Source organism: Belonocnema kinseyi, chromosome 7 (assembly GCF_010883055.1).
Source record: "Belonocnema kinseyi isolate 2016_QV_RU_SX_M_011 chromosome 7, B_treatae_v1, whole genome shotgun sequence".
Lineage (NCBI taxonomy): Eukaryota > Metazoa > Arthropoda > Insecta > Hymenoptera > Cynipidae > Belonocnema > Belonocnema kinseyi.
The window spans coordinates 142992531-143011481 of record NC_046663.1 but is presented as its reverse complement, the minus strand read 5'-3'; the positions used below and the strand labels follow the sequence as shown (position 1 = coordinate 143011481).

General features: G+C 30.7%; 1 protein-coding gene across 1 annotated transcript in view; it reads right to left on the bottom strand.

Annotated features, from left to right (window-relative positions):
- Positions 1-1801: 1801 nt before the first annotated feature.
- The window catches only part of LOC117177196, a 42426-nt gene continuing 25276 nt past the window's right edge, over positions 1802-18951 (bottom strand). The window contains exon 3 of the mRNA XM_033367730.1: positions 1802-2594. Within this exon, the coding sequence (XP_033223621.1) occupies positions 2128-2586 (459 nt within the window). The 5' untranslated portion in view covers positions 2587-2594 and the 3' untranslated portion in view covers positions 1802-2127. The remainder of the gene's footprint in view (positions 2595-18951) is intronic.

Below are 18951 nucleotides of genomic sequence, written 5' to 3'. Positions count from 1 at the left end.
GTTAACATTTAAAGTACTGGTTATAATTATCATGTACCATAGTAAATAATGATAGTCGTCTTTTGTTATTGAATTTCAAACCGATTAGGTAACGTGCAAAGGTAAGTAACATCATCCAGCTGCAATTATACACACTTTTCCTTCAAGTCTGTTATTTTTATAATATCTGTATCCCCTCTCTTTCCTACTTTGAATAAATGATTTAGATCGACATCATCAAACGCAGTACGTTGCGCGCCTTATTCTGTGCAACTGAAAACTACTTTACTAACATTTAGGTACATGACTTCTGATGAAGCACTTCTGTCACAGTGAAGTAAAGTTTGAACAAATTTGTTATTTTTTAGACAAAACACGGTGTCATCGGATTTTATTGACTTATTGTACATCGGTCAAATTCAAGAACCTGACTGCCTTCAGACGAAGGAAACGTCGAGTTGAGTGACCCGTTTCCAATTAAAACAACTTCTCCGCTACGACATAATGATGCTACCTCTTTTCTGGAAAATAATAAATAGCAATACTGTAATACGTTAGGGGATTGAACCATTTCTGAAACAAGGCTTTGAAAAATATTTCTTTGTAAGACATTTTTTGTCATTTAATCATAGGCACCTTTAGGTCCGTGTATACATTCCTTTAAATAGTAGATAGCATTTTCCGCAGAAAATGTCGAGTCCGCCCAAACAGGTTTGCAACATCTGACACAGTCAACTAAATGCTTCAAAGTGTGAACATTAAAAGTCATATACTTTTCACCGTATATAATTTCAAGTAGACAAATTGGTAAAGATCATAGTCAGCTTTCTGCAATTCTTCTTCAGTTATACTACTTTGAAGGAGTGTATACAGACTTTTGACGTATAAAGCAAAATGTTGCAGAGCATAGTCACCTAAAATTCCTTTTAAACAAGGGATCGCATAAAAAAGTAACCAGCTGCGCCATTCTAAGGCTTTCCATTTGCTTTTTTCCGAAGTCAAAGGTCTTATAAGTCGGTGTACCTCCTGAGGCGGAGTCATTTTCATTAGTTTCTCATTCACCGTCACTTGCTGCTGCTTTGTTAAATGAACAGGACTGTGTGAATTAGTCCAGTTATTCCACAATTGAACTACAACTTCAATTAAATCAGCATGCAAATAATCTCTAAAAAGGCCCCATACCATGTCGAATCCTTGCAACTCCGTTAAAACAGAAAATCCCTTCACACCCCTAATTGTTTTAGCATTCTTTCGTGGCTTCTTTTTCGATTTTTGATTTGAATCTGAAGTTGTAAGTGCTTCTGCTTCTTCACAGTCATCGTTTTCTTCACCATCCTCTTTTTCTTTATTCTCATTTACTGACAATGTTTTTCTCTTTTCAGAGACGATTGTCTGATCTTCTGAGTAGCCTCAATGTCCAGCAAATATTGGTAGTGACCTCTCTTAGCTGGTTTGTGTTCTTCCATCAAATATCTCATTAAGCCATGTAAATGTTGCCCTTCAGAGTAGCACCAAGAACATCCGAAAGAATATTTTTCCCATTGATGTTCATGCTCAAACCAATGTCTCCTGAGATTTTTACTTGTTGCACGAGCGATTTCTTATACAGATTGATCATCTCAGACTTAGATTCTTTTTTCCCCATTTATAAACCTGCTAACAAGGCATACTTGAACCGTAACTGTGGAGGCAGTTCATTAATACCTAAAAGCGTTGGCCGAAAAGACGTTTTGGTGCTTTCATTTAAGGGTGCACCATCTGTGGCGAGTGAAAACGTCAAGAGAACGCAGTCATCTTTCATGTCCGCAACGATTCTTTTATACAGAAGCCCACCGTAAACATCCTTCATTATTCCTTCAGTGCGGTCAGTAGGATTAGCATTCTTTAAATTATTCAACAAACCTTCCCTAACAATGTCCATTTTCAATAAGGAAATAATTTGATATTTTACGTCTATCGATAGAAAATAGTACGGTGAGTTCATCGATAATGTAAACTGACGCAAACATGTATTACAAATAGTGCCGTGTTTTTTCATTTCCTTTTCGTTGCTGGCTCCTCTAGTTCCTTGCGACAAACATTGCAGTAAAAGTGGTATTTTATAACACTTTCAGGTGGATAGAATATTCTTAATAAGTAATAGTCACTTTAGTTCCAAGCTGCATATTGTGGGCCAGCAAACAGTTTTGTTGCTTCAAGCAAGGCACGTCGACCCTTATAACTTAAGTGAAATCGTGTTGAAATACCAAGAATTATCAGAATTACCTCCCAAATCTTGAGACCAGGTTCTTGAAACATGATACTCTCACCGTGAGTCAGTATACAATCTTTGAGCTCTTGCAAATTAAAAATTTCAGAAACAGTATCTTTGCTGGATTCCAATGACTGTGAAGGTGATGATGATGCAGCAGAAGCACCACCAAAATTTTTTACTAATTTTGATGATTGTGGTATGCTGTCATTTTCGAATTTATCGGTTTCGTTGTCATTTAAAGAATATGAAAATGGGTCGAGATTGCGAGGCATTTCTTGGATAGGTTTTACACGCTTAGCCCTTTTATCCGGATCAGACGGTTCTGGCGTAACATTTTCTCCGCTGAAGTTCATGGGCGTATCTGTAAAAGAAAAATATAACAAATTAAATTAAAGAACTTGCTAATGATGCTTTTTCACACAGGAAGAATTCAATACAGAGCCGTAACTAGCCTTTTTTTGCCTGGTTTAAATGGGTAATTTGCCCCCCTCCCCTAAAAAAAAAAATAAATTGCTTCACAAGGAAATATTTAAAAATTTTAAAGGTTGAAATGGCAGACTTCTCCCGAAAAATCAGTAGAACTTCCTTGAAATCTTATCATTTCTTTTGAAAGCCTTTAAAATCCCTTAAATTTAGTGAAACACATTGAAATCTCTGAAATCCCTTAATTCCTCAGAAATTCATGGAAATCACTTGTAATTCCCTAAATTTCTCTGAACATTCGTTGGAGTCCCTTGAAATCTTTCAAATAACACTAGTCTCGCAGAAAACTTTTTAAAATCCTTTCAAATTTTCTGAAATACTACGAAATTCTTAGAAAACTCTTAAAAATGTCAAAACTCATTAAATTCCTTAAAATTAAAAAAAAATCTTTTAGACGATTTCCTGAAGTTTTTTATTTTCTATAATATCTTTCAAAATTCCTTAGAAAATTACAAAATCTTTGGCTCTTTAATATCTCATAAAATTCAAAAAATCAGAAAAAAACCCTTGTAATCGTTGGTATTTTTTTCAAACCTGTAAACTCTGTTGAAATCGTCTCAAGTCTCATGATGTAGATTGAAAAATTCGATCTTTTTAGGCCCACATTTTTTTCATTTAAAGCAATTAAAACTAAACTGAAAATTAGAGCACTCAAGTTTTCACTTCTTTGAATTACAATTTTATTAATTTAAAGCTTAAACAATTTTTAATCCAGAAACTGTTCTTGTTAAATCTGAAAGCGGCTGCTTATCTGGCTTATCCGTCTTCTAAGCGGACATTGAAAACAGAAAATCAAATTACTTGCCTGACGGAATCTTATCCAGTCCTATCCGAAACTTTGTTAATACTAACGGTAGAATAATGATTCCGTCATTTTAACATTTATTTTATTTTCACTTCAAAACTAAACTTTGTGGAATCCCTATTAATTCTACAAGAATGGAATAAAATTCCGCAAAACATTTTGAAATCTATAATATCTTTAAAAATATCGAAAATTGTAAAGCTCTCTGAAATGTAGTAAAATCCACAAAATCAGGTAAAGTCAAAATGATTATCTTTTTTATAATTAAAGTTTAATTTATTTAAAAAGTAAATAATTTTTTTTTGTGCGACGACCCTATTATCGCAAACGTACCTATTTACATCACAATTTATCAATATGAATTTTTCGCTCATTTCGATTGTCGGGACTAAGCTTTCATTATTTTCTTTTTATGCAATTCTAAAAAAGACGCACTAGTCCATGGGGAACTATAATTAAGTGGACCGTAGACAAATAGCACATTGAATCAGTTTTAAATATTTTCTGAACCTGAATTACATCGCCAAAAAATAATTTCAAAACAGTATTTTTCCTTTCAGTAAAGAACCCCAGATTATTCTGTGTACTTTGGTATGAAAGGTCATTATAAATGCATTTTTTGAAAGATTTACCTGTAATTACTTGAATGATTAAAAATATAATGTAATATTGCAAGTGCACATTTTATCATTCTGAATGGGCCCGTGCTTTGCGGACATGCATATTACGCATGTTTTTAAGTTTGATGGGGCCGGCGTTTGTTTTTTCGTGAAACATCGTCGCGAAACATAACCGTTAAAGTTTTTATTCATGTCGCGATTATTTTTCAAATTAATGCAGTTTTTCGTTTGTGAATAATATATCGGTTATAGAGATTAGACATTCAGTGCTCAGTGCTTAATTCCATCTTCAAATTGAAACAATGTATTTATTATAACTTCGGAGACAGACTTTTAAACCTAATTAAGCATCTTTAGTACCAAAATATTGGTCTCTACTCATTACTGTTAGATTCAAAAACTCAACAAAAATGATTCGCATAAGCATAAATGATTAGCAAAATTCTTTGTTCATTTATTTCTCAATTTTTGTGTGGGAATTTTTATTTTCGGACATGTGATCGAGTGGAAACTTAAACTATATTTTAATTTTTCGTTTCTAAACAAAAACAACGAAAATTTTCAAACTTCGCAAAAAAGTACATTAATTTAAGTAATTTATCCTAATATTATTCAGCAAAATCAGCATGCTTATCTTACCTGAAAACCCTGGAATATTAGGGCATTTTTTATACCTCGAAAAACATGAAAATTTCAGGGAATTTTTTTTTAAAGTCATAGAGTTTTTTGGAGAGCTTGGTTAATTATTTTTTTTAATTGCTATGCAAAATTGAACATGATTTCCAGATTTAGGATTCAACAATTTTTCTGAAAATTCTTTTTTTTCAACATTAATTTATTGAAGTGGAAATTTAACCTTCCATTTTTGGTTAAAAACATATTGAGATTTTTAATTGCATTCTGTTTTGGTAGAGAACTCAGTTTTTTTTAAATTGCACTTCTTTAAGTTGAAAATTATTTTTTAAAACTAAAAACTGAACTATTTAATTTTTCGTTGAATATTAAGTTCATAATTAAGGCTTCATCTCTTTCGGTTCAAAACGAACCTTTTTGATTGAAAATTTAACTAATTTCTTCAAATTTTTTTTTATTAATTTCTATAATGATAAAATCTACTTATATTGCTTTTGGTTAAAAAATATTTTTTTAGATAACAATCATATCTTTGTTTGAAACTTTCTAGATTTTGTAGAAAATTCGTAATTTTTTATAGAAACGTAATATTCTTGGTAGAAAATTAATATTTTTCATTAAGCATTGAGTTATTAAAAAAACTCCTTTTCAGTTTGTCAAAAACAAATTCCTTTAAAAGAAATTTCAATTCTACTATTTTTGGTTGAAAATTTACCTATTGTACTTAATAATTAAATTTTTTTAATTTTTCTGTTTTGGTGGAAAATTAATCCTTTTGGTTTAAAATCGACCTTTTTTCGCTAAAGATTGAACAATTTGGAAATAAATTTATCTGTTTGGATGCAGTATTTAGAAATTCAGAATTTTGTTGAAAATTCGTTATTTTTGGTAGAAAAATAAACTTCTTAATTGAAATATCATCTTTGTTTCGAGGATTCTATTATTACATGAAAAATTCGTTTGTTGGTGAAAAACTAATTTCTTCAAGAGAAAAGTCGATTATACTATTTTTGATAGAAAAATGATATTAAAAAATTTTTTTTTATTGTTCAAAATATAATTTTTTAAAACCGTCTTTTTAAACAGGGAAATTAATCTTCGCGGTTGAAAATTCATCTTCTTCATTGAGGGTTCAATTATTATTTTTTTGGAAATTCCTTCATAGTTATTCAAAGATTAATTGACGTAAAATAAAATTGGATTATATCATTTTTGGTAGAGAATTGATATTTGAAGTTAAAAATTTATCTTTTTTAGTTGAAAATTCAACCCTTTGGTTTGAAAATGCACAAATTTCGATGAAAATTCGTTATTGCGGTAGAAAATTAGTCTTCTCGTTTGAAAATTCATCTTTGTGATTAAGAACAAAACTATTAAGTTGCACATTCCGTTTTTTTTTGTACTATGAATGAATGTCTTTAAGGAAAATTTTCATTATACCATTGTTGGTTAAAAACTAATCATCTTTTGTAGAGAATTAATTTTATGGGTGAAAAATTAATCTGTTTTATATTATTTTTGACATAGATGTCCAAATTCGACTTTTTATTGTCTTATATGAGAAAAAACGTCTTGCATAATTGACTATAGAATAATTTTAATCGCTGACAGATTCTGCTGTATAATGTATAGAACCTGCTTGATTTTAAGTGAATTCTATTTTATTCTAAATACTTTCTATAATATTATTCTTGGATTGAAAATTAATTTAGTTGAAAACAATTTACATGTGTATAAGGTTTCTTACAATTTATTATAATAAATTTCGTACAAACAGATCATCTGAAAAATAACAATAAAGGAATAAAATAATAAAACATTTAATATAATTACATCTACCTCATTAAAAAATCATTTGTAAACAATTTTTTCGATTGAAAATGGTTTCATTAAATAAAAAATTGATGACAAAACTTTTTCGATTACATTGGTATTGTTTTCTCATCAATTGCACTTCTTTAAAATAAAATAATATCTTAAGATTACTGCAAGATTTCTCAATAGTTCTTAATCAAATTAAACAAAATTAAAATTTAAAAATAAGTAATTTTCGTTTTTTATTAGTTCTCAACTAAGATATTAATCAAAAAATACTGCTTCTAATTGTAGTATTGTGTACTTACAAGATATTGTGTACTTTTCATAGATTTAATGAAATTATCTGATATAGCCCACCATTGTGTGCTGAAACGTTTAAACAACTTAATATTAGTTTCAATTCACCTGACCCTGAAGCCAACAACTTACATCAACAATTTCTTCAAAATTCTGTTATTTACTAGAAAAATTTCTTTAATAAAGATTGATCTTTGTGATTGAAAATTCATATTTTTTGTTCAAACTTCTACTGTTTGGTGTCAAATTCATCTGCTTTAGTTAAAATTTGAAATAATCTGTAGACAATTTCATTTTTTTAATTGAATATTAACTTTTATAAACTAAGAACTGCATTATTCTATTTTTGTTTAAAATTTGATAGTTTTTATTGAACCTTGATCTTTTTTAGTTAAAAGTGGAATTATTTGTTTGAAAATTGATGTATTTTTTGAAAATTAGTGTTTTTTGTTAGAAACATAAAACTAATTCCTTGAAAATTCATCTTTTTAATTGAGAATTCAACTATTTTGTTGAAAGTTCCTTTATAGTTAATCCAAAATTAATTTATGTAAGATAAAATTGGATGATATCATTTTTGGTAGAGAATTGATATTTGAAGTTAAAAATTGATCTTTTGTAATTGAAAATTCAACCCTTTGGTTTGAAAATGCACATATTTCGATGAAAATTCGTTATTTCGGTAGGAAATTAATCTTCTCGTTTGAAAATGCATCTTTGTGATTAAGAACAAAACTATTAAGTTGCACATTCCGTTTTTTTGTTGTTAAAAATTAAATTCTCTATCTGAAAATTTAACTATCCCGCTTTTGGTGGAACACCGAAATTTGGAATTAAAAATGGATATTTTTGGGTTGAAAATTCAATTATTTGTTTCAAATATCGTCTTTTTTATAAAAAATTAATCTTCTTGGTTGAAAATACATCTGTTTGCTTGAAAGTTTAAATATGTATGTATCATCAAATGCACCTATTTTAGTAAAATTTCAATTAATTTGTTGAAATTGAATTGTTTTTTGTTAAATATTAATTCTTTTTACTAAAAAGGAATTATCCTATTTCTGGTTTTATATATTTATATTTGCAATTAAAAATTTATCTTTTTGAGTTGAAAACTCTACTATTTGTTTGAAAACTGATCTTTTTGACTAGGGTTCAAATATTTTGTTAAAAATTGATTAAAAATTCAACTACACAATTTCAGGATGAAAAATTATATTTTTAATTAAAACTTAATTTTTTTAATTTGAAAATTCGTCTTTCTGGTAGAAAATTATTTTTTTTGTTATAATCTTATCTTGTTTATTTAGGATTGAACTATTTTCTTGATTTTGTTTGTTTGTTAAGAATGAATGTTTTTAACGAAAATTTTAATTATATCATTGTTGGTTGAAAACTAATCGTTTTTTTGTAGAGAATTAATGTTATGGGTAAAAAATTAATCTGTTTTTTATTATTCTTAGCATAGATGCCCAAAATAGATTTTTTTTATCTCAGATCGGAAAAAACGTCTTGCATAATTTACTATAAAAGAATTTTAATCGCTGAGAGATTCTGCTAAATAATGTGTAGAACCTGCCTGGTTATAAGTAAATTCTATTTTATTAAAAAATTTTTTTTTAATATTGTTCTTGCATTGAAAATTAATTTAATTAATAATTCTATTATTTGTTTTTAAAAAATGTTGTTTAATTAAAAATTAATCGTTGTGATTAAAAATTCATCTTTTTTGTCAAAATTTTTACTAGTTGGTGTCAAGTTCATATGTTTTAATTAAAATTTTAAATAACTTGTAGAATTTTTCATTTTTTGGATTGAATATTAACTTTTATAAACTAAAAACTGACTTATACTATTTTTGTTTAAAATTTGATATTTTTTATTGAAACTTCATCTTTTTTGTTAAAAATTATTTTATGGTTAAAGACGTAATCTGTTTTTTATTATTCTTAACATAGATGTCCAAATTCCATTTTTTTGTCTTATATCAGAAAAAACGTCTTGCATAATTTACTATAAAAAATGTTAATCGCTGAAAGTTTCTGCTATATAATGTGTAGAACTTCCCCGATTTTAAGTGAATTTTATCTTATTTTAAATACTTTATATATTATTGCTCTTGGATTGAAAATTTAGTTGAAAATTCTATTATTTGTTAAAAATGATTTTTTAAAATAGAAAATTAATCTTTGTGATTGAAATTTCATATTTTTTGTTAAAACTTTTACTATTTGCTGTCAAATTCGCCTGTTTTGGTTAAAATTTTAAATAACCTGTAGAAAATTAAATTTTTTATTGAATATTAAGTTTTATATACTAAAAACTGAATTATTCTATTTTTGTTTAAAATTTGATATTTTTTATTGAAACTTGATTTTTTTAGTTAAAAATGGAATTATTTGTTTGAAAATTCCCGTATCTTGTTGAAATTTTGTGTTTTTTTGTTAGAAATATAAATATGAAGACCCGATACATCCATAAACCTGAACATAATTCATTCAATCCCACATCTCTTAAACCATATATTGTTCAGAAACACATAAAACATTGGAAGCCTATACATTTCATACAGCTGTTTTGTTGTGAAGGTCAAGTGCAAGGAGTTTTATCGTACTTTTCTTATATTGAGAAAAGTTAGTGTAACATTGGTGTATTTTTAGTTATAAGTTAATGTTTTAGTTATTATTTGCATTCAATATAAACATCAAGTATTATTCCTGTGATGCATGGAATTTGTTATAAAATTTCATTGCTGATAAAAAATGCGGTAGCAACTTATTGAGATTTTGAGGTTAATATTACATTTTGCAATTCAAGAGCGAACTGCTCGCAGTAAACGAAACAAAAAGAGGTAGGATGAAAACATAAAAAGCTATTTTTTATTTTAATCCTGATTAAAATAGTTTTTTTTTTACCAAAAATTTTATAACCAGCAGTTCGCTCTTGTATTTTAAAATTAATTCCTAACCTCAAAATTTCAAAAGTTGTTATCGCATTTTACACCAGCAATGTACTTTAATAACAAATTCCATGCTTCATTGAAACATTACTTAATGTTAATGTTTATATTAATAACAAATAATATCTTATACATTAACTTATAATTTAAAATATAATAACCCTACCGATAGAAATCTCAGAGTATATGCTAAAGATTCTCAAGGCTCTGAGAAGCTCGGAGAAATTCTCCACAGGCACTCAGGTAGATATATTTAATGGTCCAGATAGCTCGTTCAAATGCTTTGGAGGCTTTAAAATGTCCTCTCCGAAATTGAAATAATAATATGATCATAAACAACTAGCAGAGAGGCTTAAATTGAAATCAGAATTCGACCATAAATAACAAGCAGAGGCCCTGTATTGCGATGGCGATGGCACGGGTGGAAAGGTGGTGGTAAATGAGAAGCGTTAATTAGTATTACCAACCTCGAAATTTGATTCGATTATTATTCCCAACAGTGATCCAAAAATACTTGCGCATGCTTGAACTGTGCGGCGCTCATAGGCTTTAGTTCGCGTACGTATTTAAAAATCAAGTACAGACGCGCACCGTAGCCAATGAACGTCACTCAAATCCAAGCAAGCGCAGATTAAGCCAGCTCCGTTGGGATCATTTAACTTCAAGAAAACGTGTGTAACGTTCCATTACTGTCTAACTCACGGTGACTCACGAGTCTCCCTTTCGCACGCATGTAGCCATCAAAGAACGAGCAATCGTGACAATTTTTTCAATATTTTCCAACTCTGTCTAACCCATTCACAACTCGTGTCTCACGCATATAGCAATGAAAATCGAGTAGCGTGACAATCAAAATCGACAATATCGTTTAGAGATTTCATATTAAGGATAGAACGATTTGTTTACGTAAATTATTCTTCCTGTAAATCTAAATAAAAAAATATATTATAATTTGCATGTAATGGAGGGTGGAGCGGGGCGAAGGGGTTGTCGGATTAGAGCTGTAGTTTGTTCTATCTCCGATAGATGGCGCATACTCCGTTACTTTACTAAGTTCATATTCTTTAACATGGGACTGTACGCAGTGTGGTTGCAGCGAAGACCGCGCGAGTGAAACCGGCCGGCAATCAGCACGTGCACGCGCGATATCAGTTTCATTAGTAAATTGTGCTCTAGAAAGTGTACTATAAGATATATCCTCTTCGGGATGGCTTGCTGCTGTCTTAAATACGCCGGTGCGTGCAAAAATGAAATAAACAAACATAAAAAGTGTGAAATTATGCCTCTGAATCGCGCGTTAAACTTCGACGCGAATCACATAAAAAACACTTCTTTCAAGGTCAAATGCGGTGGGAAATTCTACGCTGCAGCAATCTCCTTTGTTGCCGGTAAGTCCAGTTTTCATTTGTATCCTTCAGAAGTGTGAATGTGAAAGAAATATAGCGGGAAAGATAGATAATCTGCGTTCAGCCGCTCCCCAAAATCTTCTTTTGTGGGAAAATTGAAAAGAATTTATTTTGCTACATTTAAGTAATGTGTGTTAAAATTCTCCCCATGTTTAATCCAAACTCCGCAATATTTTTGGATAAAAACTTAGAACAAGCAAAAAAAACAAAGCAACTAATGTCCCGGAACTAAGCATACATAAAATTTTTATTTAGCAGAATAATTTTTACATTCTCATTCATGAGAGTTTAATGTAATCGTACAAATTTTCCATCTCTGGTTTTTAACGGATCTTTACGTTTCGGCACTCCCAGAGTGTGAAAATCGCAAAATTTTGTCGGTGTCTGTCTGCCTGTAAGTCTGTATTTATGGTTACATGATTGTTGTGGCCACGCTAACTTTTGAAGGATTTTTCCAATCGAGTCTGCCTTTGATCCACTTTTTGACAGTCACGAAATGAAGGTTAAGCTCGTAAACCAGATATTTTTAACCAAATTCCAAAAATTTAGAACATTTTGAAAACTTAAAAAAAATTGTTTTCGAATTTCCAGATTTGTTGTCAAAGTTTCTTATATATGGGCAGAAGACTTGCAAATTATCCTTATGAAATTTTCAATTTAGATGAAAATTAAAAAAGCTGTACACTTTTGCAAATTTCCAAAAGAGAGAAAAAAATATTTTTCTGATATATTAGGAATTTTTTCGAATTTCAAAATTGTTTGACAAAGTTTCTTATAGATAGATAGCAGTCTTGCATATTATCTAAATTAAATTTTTACTTTCGATAAAAATTAAAAAGTTATACACTTGAAAATTTTCAAAAAAGAGAAAATAATATTTTTCTGATAAATTAGGAATTTTTTTCGAATTTAAAAATTTTTTGTCAAAGCTTATTATACATGGATAGAATTCTTGCATATTATCTAAATTAAATTTTCACTTTCGATCAAAATTGAAAAATTTATACACTTTTTAAAATTTTCAAAAAAGAGAAAAAATATTTTTCTGATAAATTAGGAATTTTTATCGGATTTCAAAATTTTTTGTTAAAGCTTATCATAGAGAGGTAGAAGACTTGCAAATTATCTAAATGAAATTTTCAATTTCGATGAAAATTAAAAAAGTTGTACACTTTTGCAAATCGCCCAAAAATAGAAAAACATTTTTTTCTGATAAATTAGGAATTTTTATTTATTTATTTATTCATTCAATTGACGAGCAAGAAGCCCAATTACCGATGTATTTTACAAAAAGTTTTTAATTGCTAGTTAACCTAAATCTAATCTAAATATTATCTTAATCTAAACTTTTGTAAAATGGACTAGAATGTACTACCTAACACTAGCATAGAAACGGGGGTATGAAGGGCCAAAAACAGTAAGTCCTTCCTTATCTACATCGTTGGCGTTTCTGGTCATTCCAGATATTGGTGAATGTTCGCCGAAACTAGATCTGAAGTTATCTAAATGAAATGTGTAAGATATATAAGTGGAGCTCCGCAGGGATCTACCCGGTACATTTAGGTGTAAAGTTTTAAGTAATTGAGGACAAGTTATGTTTCTATCGACTATCTTGTGCATAAATAGAATATCTTGCGGTTTTCGATGTGACTTCAGAAAACTGATATTTAAAGCAGCAGCAATATGTGAATAGTCGTGCGACAATCGTGGATTAGGAAGACCTAACTTAATTGCCGCCCACGAGAAAAATCTATGTTGAACCCTTTCCAGTTTTTTAGTATGCGAGGCGTGATGTGGAAACAAAACTTGTAAGCAGTACATAAAAATGGGTCTAACTAACGTGATATATAATAAGCGTAGTGTGTGCAGTTGTTTAAATTCTACAGAGTGACGCTTGATAAATCCCCACATCTTTAGACCTTTAGCGGTACAATAATCAATATGCTGGAGGAAAGAGAGATTATCATCTACAAAAATTCCAAGGTCGTGCATTGCATGAATAGTTTCGACGACAGATCCATCTATCAGGTATTGGAATTCAAAAGGATATATTTTTCGTCAATAACGCATCATCTTACACTTAGAATATTTAAAGTCATCCCATTTTCCAGACACCACATATATAAGGCGGTAATATCTTTTTGAATTGCAACAGCATCCTTAAGGGATGTAATGATAGTGTACATTTTTAAATCATCAGCAAAAAGTATGGCCATAACAATGTTAAATATTTATATGATATCATTAACCATTCTAATAAATTTCCATGAATTCCAAATGCCTCTAGTTTCTGGATCAACCTCGCGTGATTAACCTTGTCTAAAGCGCGAGAAAAGTCAGTATAAATTACATCAACTTGCTTATTATCATGAAGCGCCTCCGCAATAAGCTGAGTATATAAAATAAGGTTAGTGCACGATGACCTACCAGAAATAAACCCATGCTGCTCCTCGACAATAAAATTTTGGCACCAAATTGAAAGTTTATCTGTCAAGATACTCTCAAAGATTTTTGCGATTGTGTTTATTATATTTATCGGTCGATAGTTCTTAACATCCGATTTATCATCTGCTTTGTAAATTGGAAGAACGTGACTAGATTTTCATTGAGAAGAATAGAAACCGGTAGATAAGGATTTAGTAAAAAGGTACCAAATTGGCCTAGATATTGCGCAGCAGCAGTTTTTATAGAAAAGAGGAGAGATGCCATCGGGACCAGGACCTTTATTGCAGTTTATTACACTGATCCTCTCAAAAACTTCTGACAAGGCGATTTCAACATTATTAATATCAAGTGTAAAGCTATTTAATTGTTTAAATTCGGGTAGAGTATTCGTCTCATATACGGAAGCACAGTTTTCTGCAAATAAATTCGCGATTTCCTGATCAGTTCTGACTTGTTTGTCTTCCAGGTGCATCATGTTGGGCTTAAATCGGTAATGAGCAGCTCTCTTTTGGGCAAGCATATTAACTAAGTCTCGAGAAAAATATACAGGGTATTTATCGCTACGTGTTTTTCGTTATGGTACATATAATTCAATTAAGTCATACATGATCGCTTAAAAATAACTGACACAATCATCTATAGATAATTGAGTAAACAATGCATCCCAATCTCTTGTACCCAGAAAGGAAATTATTGAGGTATAATCAGCATTTTTGGAATCTAGATAAAAGTATGTATCAGAACTTGATGCAGTTATTTGCTTTGGGAGAAAAATATCTAGTGGTGGGTGGTATGTATCGCTGGGCAAGAGAGGATCAAGGGATTGGTGCATAGTAGCTGCATAAAGTGATGTAAAAACTAAATTGAGAATCTTACCCGATGTGTTCTGCACTTGATTTTTTTGAAAAAGGTTATAAAAACCGCATGTGTCAAAAAGCGCGTTTGCGCTCTCTCTTGCAGAAGGCAAGGCCTCGCTGCTGGAGAGCATACGTACTCCTCGATCGTCATTGGTCCAGCGGATGTTCGAGATGTTATAGTCGCCAACGATGATTGTAGCCGTCTGTTCGGCAGAAGTAACTGAAGTTCGATATCCGAAGCTTCGAAATTTCGAATTCACCGCTAGTAGCACTCCCCCACCTCGTTCAACGTTACTCGACTGGGTATCTCTGTCTCTTCTGTAGATAGTGTAGTTAGTGATACCCAGCTCAGCGTTGAAGTGATTGGAATTGAGCCACGTTTCAGTCAAAACAATAATGTCGTATGTAAATTCCGAGAGAGCAATATCATTCTGCAGGTTGATAAGTTTAGTTCGTAGGCCACGAACATTTCGGTAGTAAATGTTGAGGTTACATAGTGAGTCACAGTGTTTACTTGGTACAGTTCGTCTCTCCTGTTGTCGGCTGGTGGAATCGTTCAATTACAGCTGATCAAGAAAGCTGCCAGAAGAACGTTTTGACAAATACGATTGCTATTCGCGGGCATAGTCTATCCTACTGGCAGCTCTCGACAAAGCTTTCTTGTAGGATAAACAGTCTTTGCTAAATACCGTGTGGTCGAATTTTACGCCAGGGATCTTCAGTATAGTTGCCGCATGGAAGCAGTTCGTGCATTTTCTTATAGAAGGTGTACATTCGGCTTCTGTGTGAGAACCACTACATTGTGGACAAGTATGTGACGTGCTGTGACAGTATTTAGCCATATGACCAAATCTGAGACATTTCATGCATCTCAAAACGCTCACATGATCGAGTACCGTACAGATCCCCAACCCTACATAACATAAATTCTTCGTTTTTCTGTAAGTGTGTTATGAATGGTTGGATCAACTTCGACAATAACTGTATAGAAATTCTTATTATTTCTATTAATTTTTTTGAAGAGAACTTTCATCCTAAATTCTAGTCCTTCAGAAATTTGATTTTGGTTGCAGATTTTGGGGATTAGCTCGTCGATTTCTTCGAATTCATTGGCATGTATACCCAAAATTTTCACTTTGGGTTAGATCTTTCATAGCTCCTTGATGGTATATTTGTCACCTAGCTGATATACCGTGGGCTGACAACGTAAATGGGAGCGTGATACGGATAAGGCCAATTTTCACATGAGATGTTCGTCTGATGATGATGAACGTAAAAATGGGTGCCTGGCAGGTGTGAGTGGATGCGTTCACCTGTGGCGACCTGTCAAAGGTGCGAATTTTTGGCAGTTAACTTACGTGACTCGGATAAGGTTGAAAATTGGTGTACATGTAGGGGCTGAAATTAGAAATAGCACCTGCGCATTGCCAGGCACTTACCTGGATGCAAAAGTGTTGCCAGGCGGCTTCGAAGTCGCCGGAAACTCAGGTGAAATTTCTTGAAATTGATTTTACAGGAAAATGTTTGAAACAAAAGTTGTTCCACTCCCGGAGATGCATATTTTCATTGGTATATAATTTTTTGATAAAATTGATACTTTTGGAGAAAACATCGATTAAAGAAATACCATAACAATAAAAAGCCTTTTTTATTGACAACAAGTGATTTTTTCGAAAATTATTAAGAGACAAAAGGTACTCTATTACAGGTATGCTCCAAGATGAATAAGAAGTATTTGTTCAAAATGTTAATATTTACCAAGTTATTCGCATTTTTCCTTCTTTTTCCCATTTTTTCAATCACCTGCTGTATCTTTAGCAGTTTAAAAGAAGGTGTGCTCAAAATTAGTACGCGAATAAAGTAAGTCTTCTACAATGAATTGGCGTCAGCCACTTTCAATCAAAACAATAACTTATTCTGCTATAAATAATCATAATCCGTGTCACGTTCTCAGCTTCTGATTATCGTAGAAAGTTGTAATAAAGATGAATATGATTATAAAAATTAAACAACAAAATCGCTTTACTTTAAAATACCCATTATTTATTATTATTAAAGTTTATGTTTTGTCGTGGAGATACGTTCGATCTTTATTACCGTGACGAATGTCAAGTTTCCCAGACCCAGCGTGGGTCATTGGCGTAGGCATTACAAATTCTTGGTGGTGCATTTTTAATGCAGTTCTATACTCGGAGACACTGTTACGCTATTTTAAAATACAAATTGTTGAGCTTCATAACAATCAGAGCAATATATACAACAATTAAAGACAATAATAATATAATTAATAAATTAATAATAAATATAAATGTATTTATATGCTATAAAACAGTTATTATTATATTTCCTTGCATAAATGGTTTGTTTCGTTTACAGCTGGCGGCAGCGGTTTTCAAAGCGAAGAAGAAAACCTCAGTGAAGATGAATCGCAATTGCTGAGAAATTGTTTAATAAATAGTGATACTTCACTCTGGATTGGGCCTAAAATGTTCAACTTTATACGCTATTTTCAACAGTTTTATATCAAATGTACATTACATATATTTTTTGAAATCGGCCTGGAATCACTTATTCAGATATTGCAAACAACAATTTTATTTATCTGATCATTTTAATATATGTTTCTTATTTTGCATCAAATGTTATTATTGGGTACGCTGAAACATGCATTATTTCAATAGATTTCTGCTCAATTTTCTGATTTTTGAGCGTGTTTTTCGCGATTAAAATAAAATTTATCCATTTAGTTTCAAAATGATTCATAGCAAATTTTTGGATACTTTTTGGGTGGATATGTTTTATCTCTTAATCCTCTGTTCATAACTCGTATCGTTTACCAAAAAATCTAATTTTGATATTTATATTTCTAATTGTTACGACTAAATCAAAGACGACGGTCCCACAACAGGAAATCATGACACATTTTTAGCTCTGTTTTGGATGAAACACTTTTTTATTTCAATATATTTCATATTTCGTGTCATGTGTCCAAAAATTATATTTTAAACATTGTTAATGTTGTTTTTTATTTTTTAAAAACCACGCATTCTAGCACAAACCAATTTGTAACCAATTTATAGCTTTTCTTTAGTTGAAAATCTTCTGTCTGATTTTTTCTTTTTGAAGGTTGTACCGTTTGCCCGAAAAAGTCACTTATTTTTTTGTCACTAATGCGGTAGGATTTAATAAGGAGGAATCTGTTTGGGATTCCCACTCGTCACATGACCGTAAGCAATTATTTATTGTCTGTTTTTGAAATTTCTACAAATGGAGCCTCATAACAACTTTCTTTTCAAAATAGTATCCTATACCTACCTTTTTTTGATTATTTACACTGTAAAAAAAGATTTGTGTAAAATTACAAAGTTTCGGAACATTACATATTGTATAATTGTAAACATCACACACTTCCCTGTGTGATTTTACAGAAGTATGTGAAATTACTTTGCTACTCCTCAAAATAATTAAATATTAGGTTTAATTAAAAAAATACTATTTTAAAACTTTTTGGGAAAGTAATTATTTAAACAAATTATATATGTTTAAACAATTAAAAAGTTGTTGGTTTATTCTTTTCATACACTATACAGCGAAAAAAATAATTGTATGTGTTCTATTTAATTTAATTTTTTTATTTATCGGAAAAAACTACGTGAGCAAATAAAGATTGCTTAAACAAATAGAAATTTATAAAAATTTAAAAGATAAGTATCAAAATTGTGTCATTATGCAACAAAACGTAGCATAGGATATTAATTTGAAAAGAAAGTTGATGTCTGGCTCAATTTTTAGAAATGTTGAAAATAGACATAACATAATTGTTTTCTTTAGTACTTCATTTTTTTAGAAAAATGTATTACTTAAAACAATGAATAAATACTACATTTCAATCACAAAATACGATTTTTTAACTTCTGTAGGCATAAATAAATGTTTTAATAATTTACATTTGTTTAAATAACTTAAAATTGTTCAAGAAGTCATGTTCAATATTCGAATTGTCCATTAGTAATTATTTGTTTAAAAAAGACGACCAAAATTGCTAAAGCGTAACAATAATACGTAAAAATGTATTTCTTTATTTTTTGGTCATGTTTGGGGCGCTGCGGGGAGGGTGACGGTGGTTTGGAAATAAAAGTTATTGAAATGATTTTATTTCGTAGATACTCATCTCCAATCCCTAGAAAGCCTGACACGTTCACATGAAGTCCTGGAACATGAGTTCAATTTTTCGAAAATTCAATATTTCACCATGTTCATTAGATAGGCTTTTTAAGTGCCCGGCGGCACGCGTTAATATTTCAATTTCGAAAAAAAAGACATTATGGATGTTCTTTCTGCAGAAACGGAAACTGGGGGGGAGCTGCTTTATAGCTCGCAAGGCGTTTTTTGGAC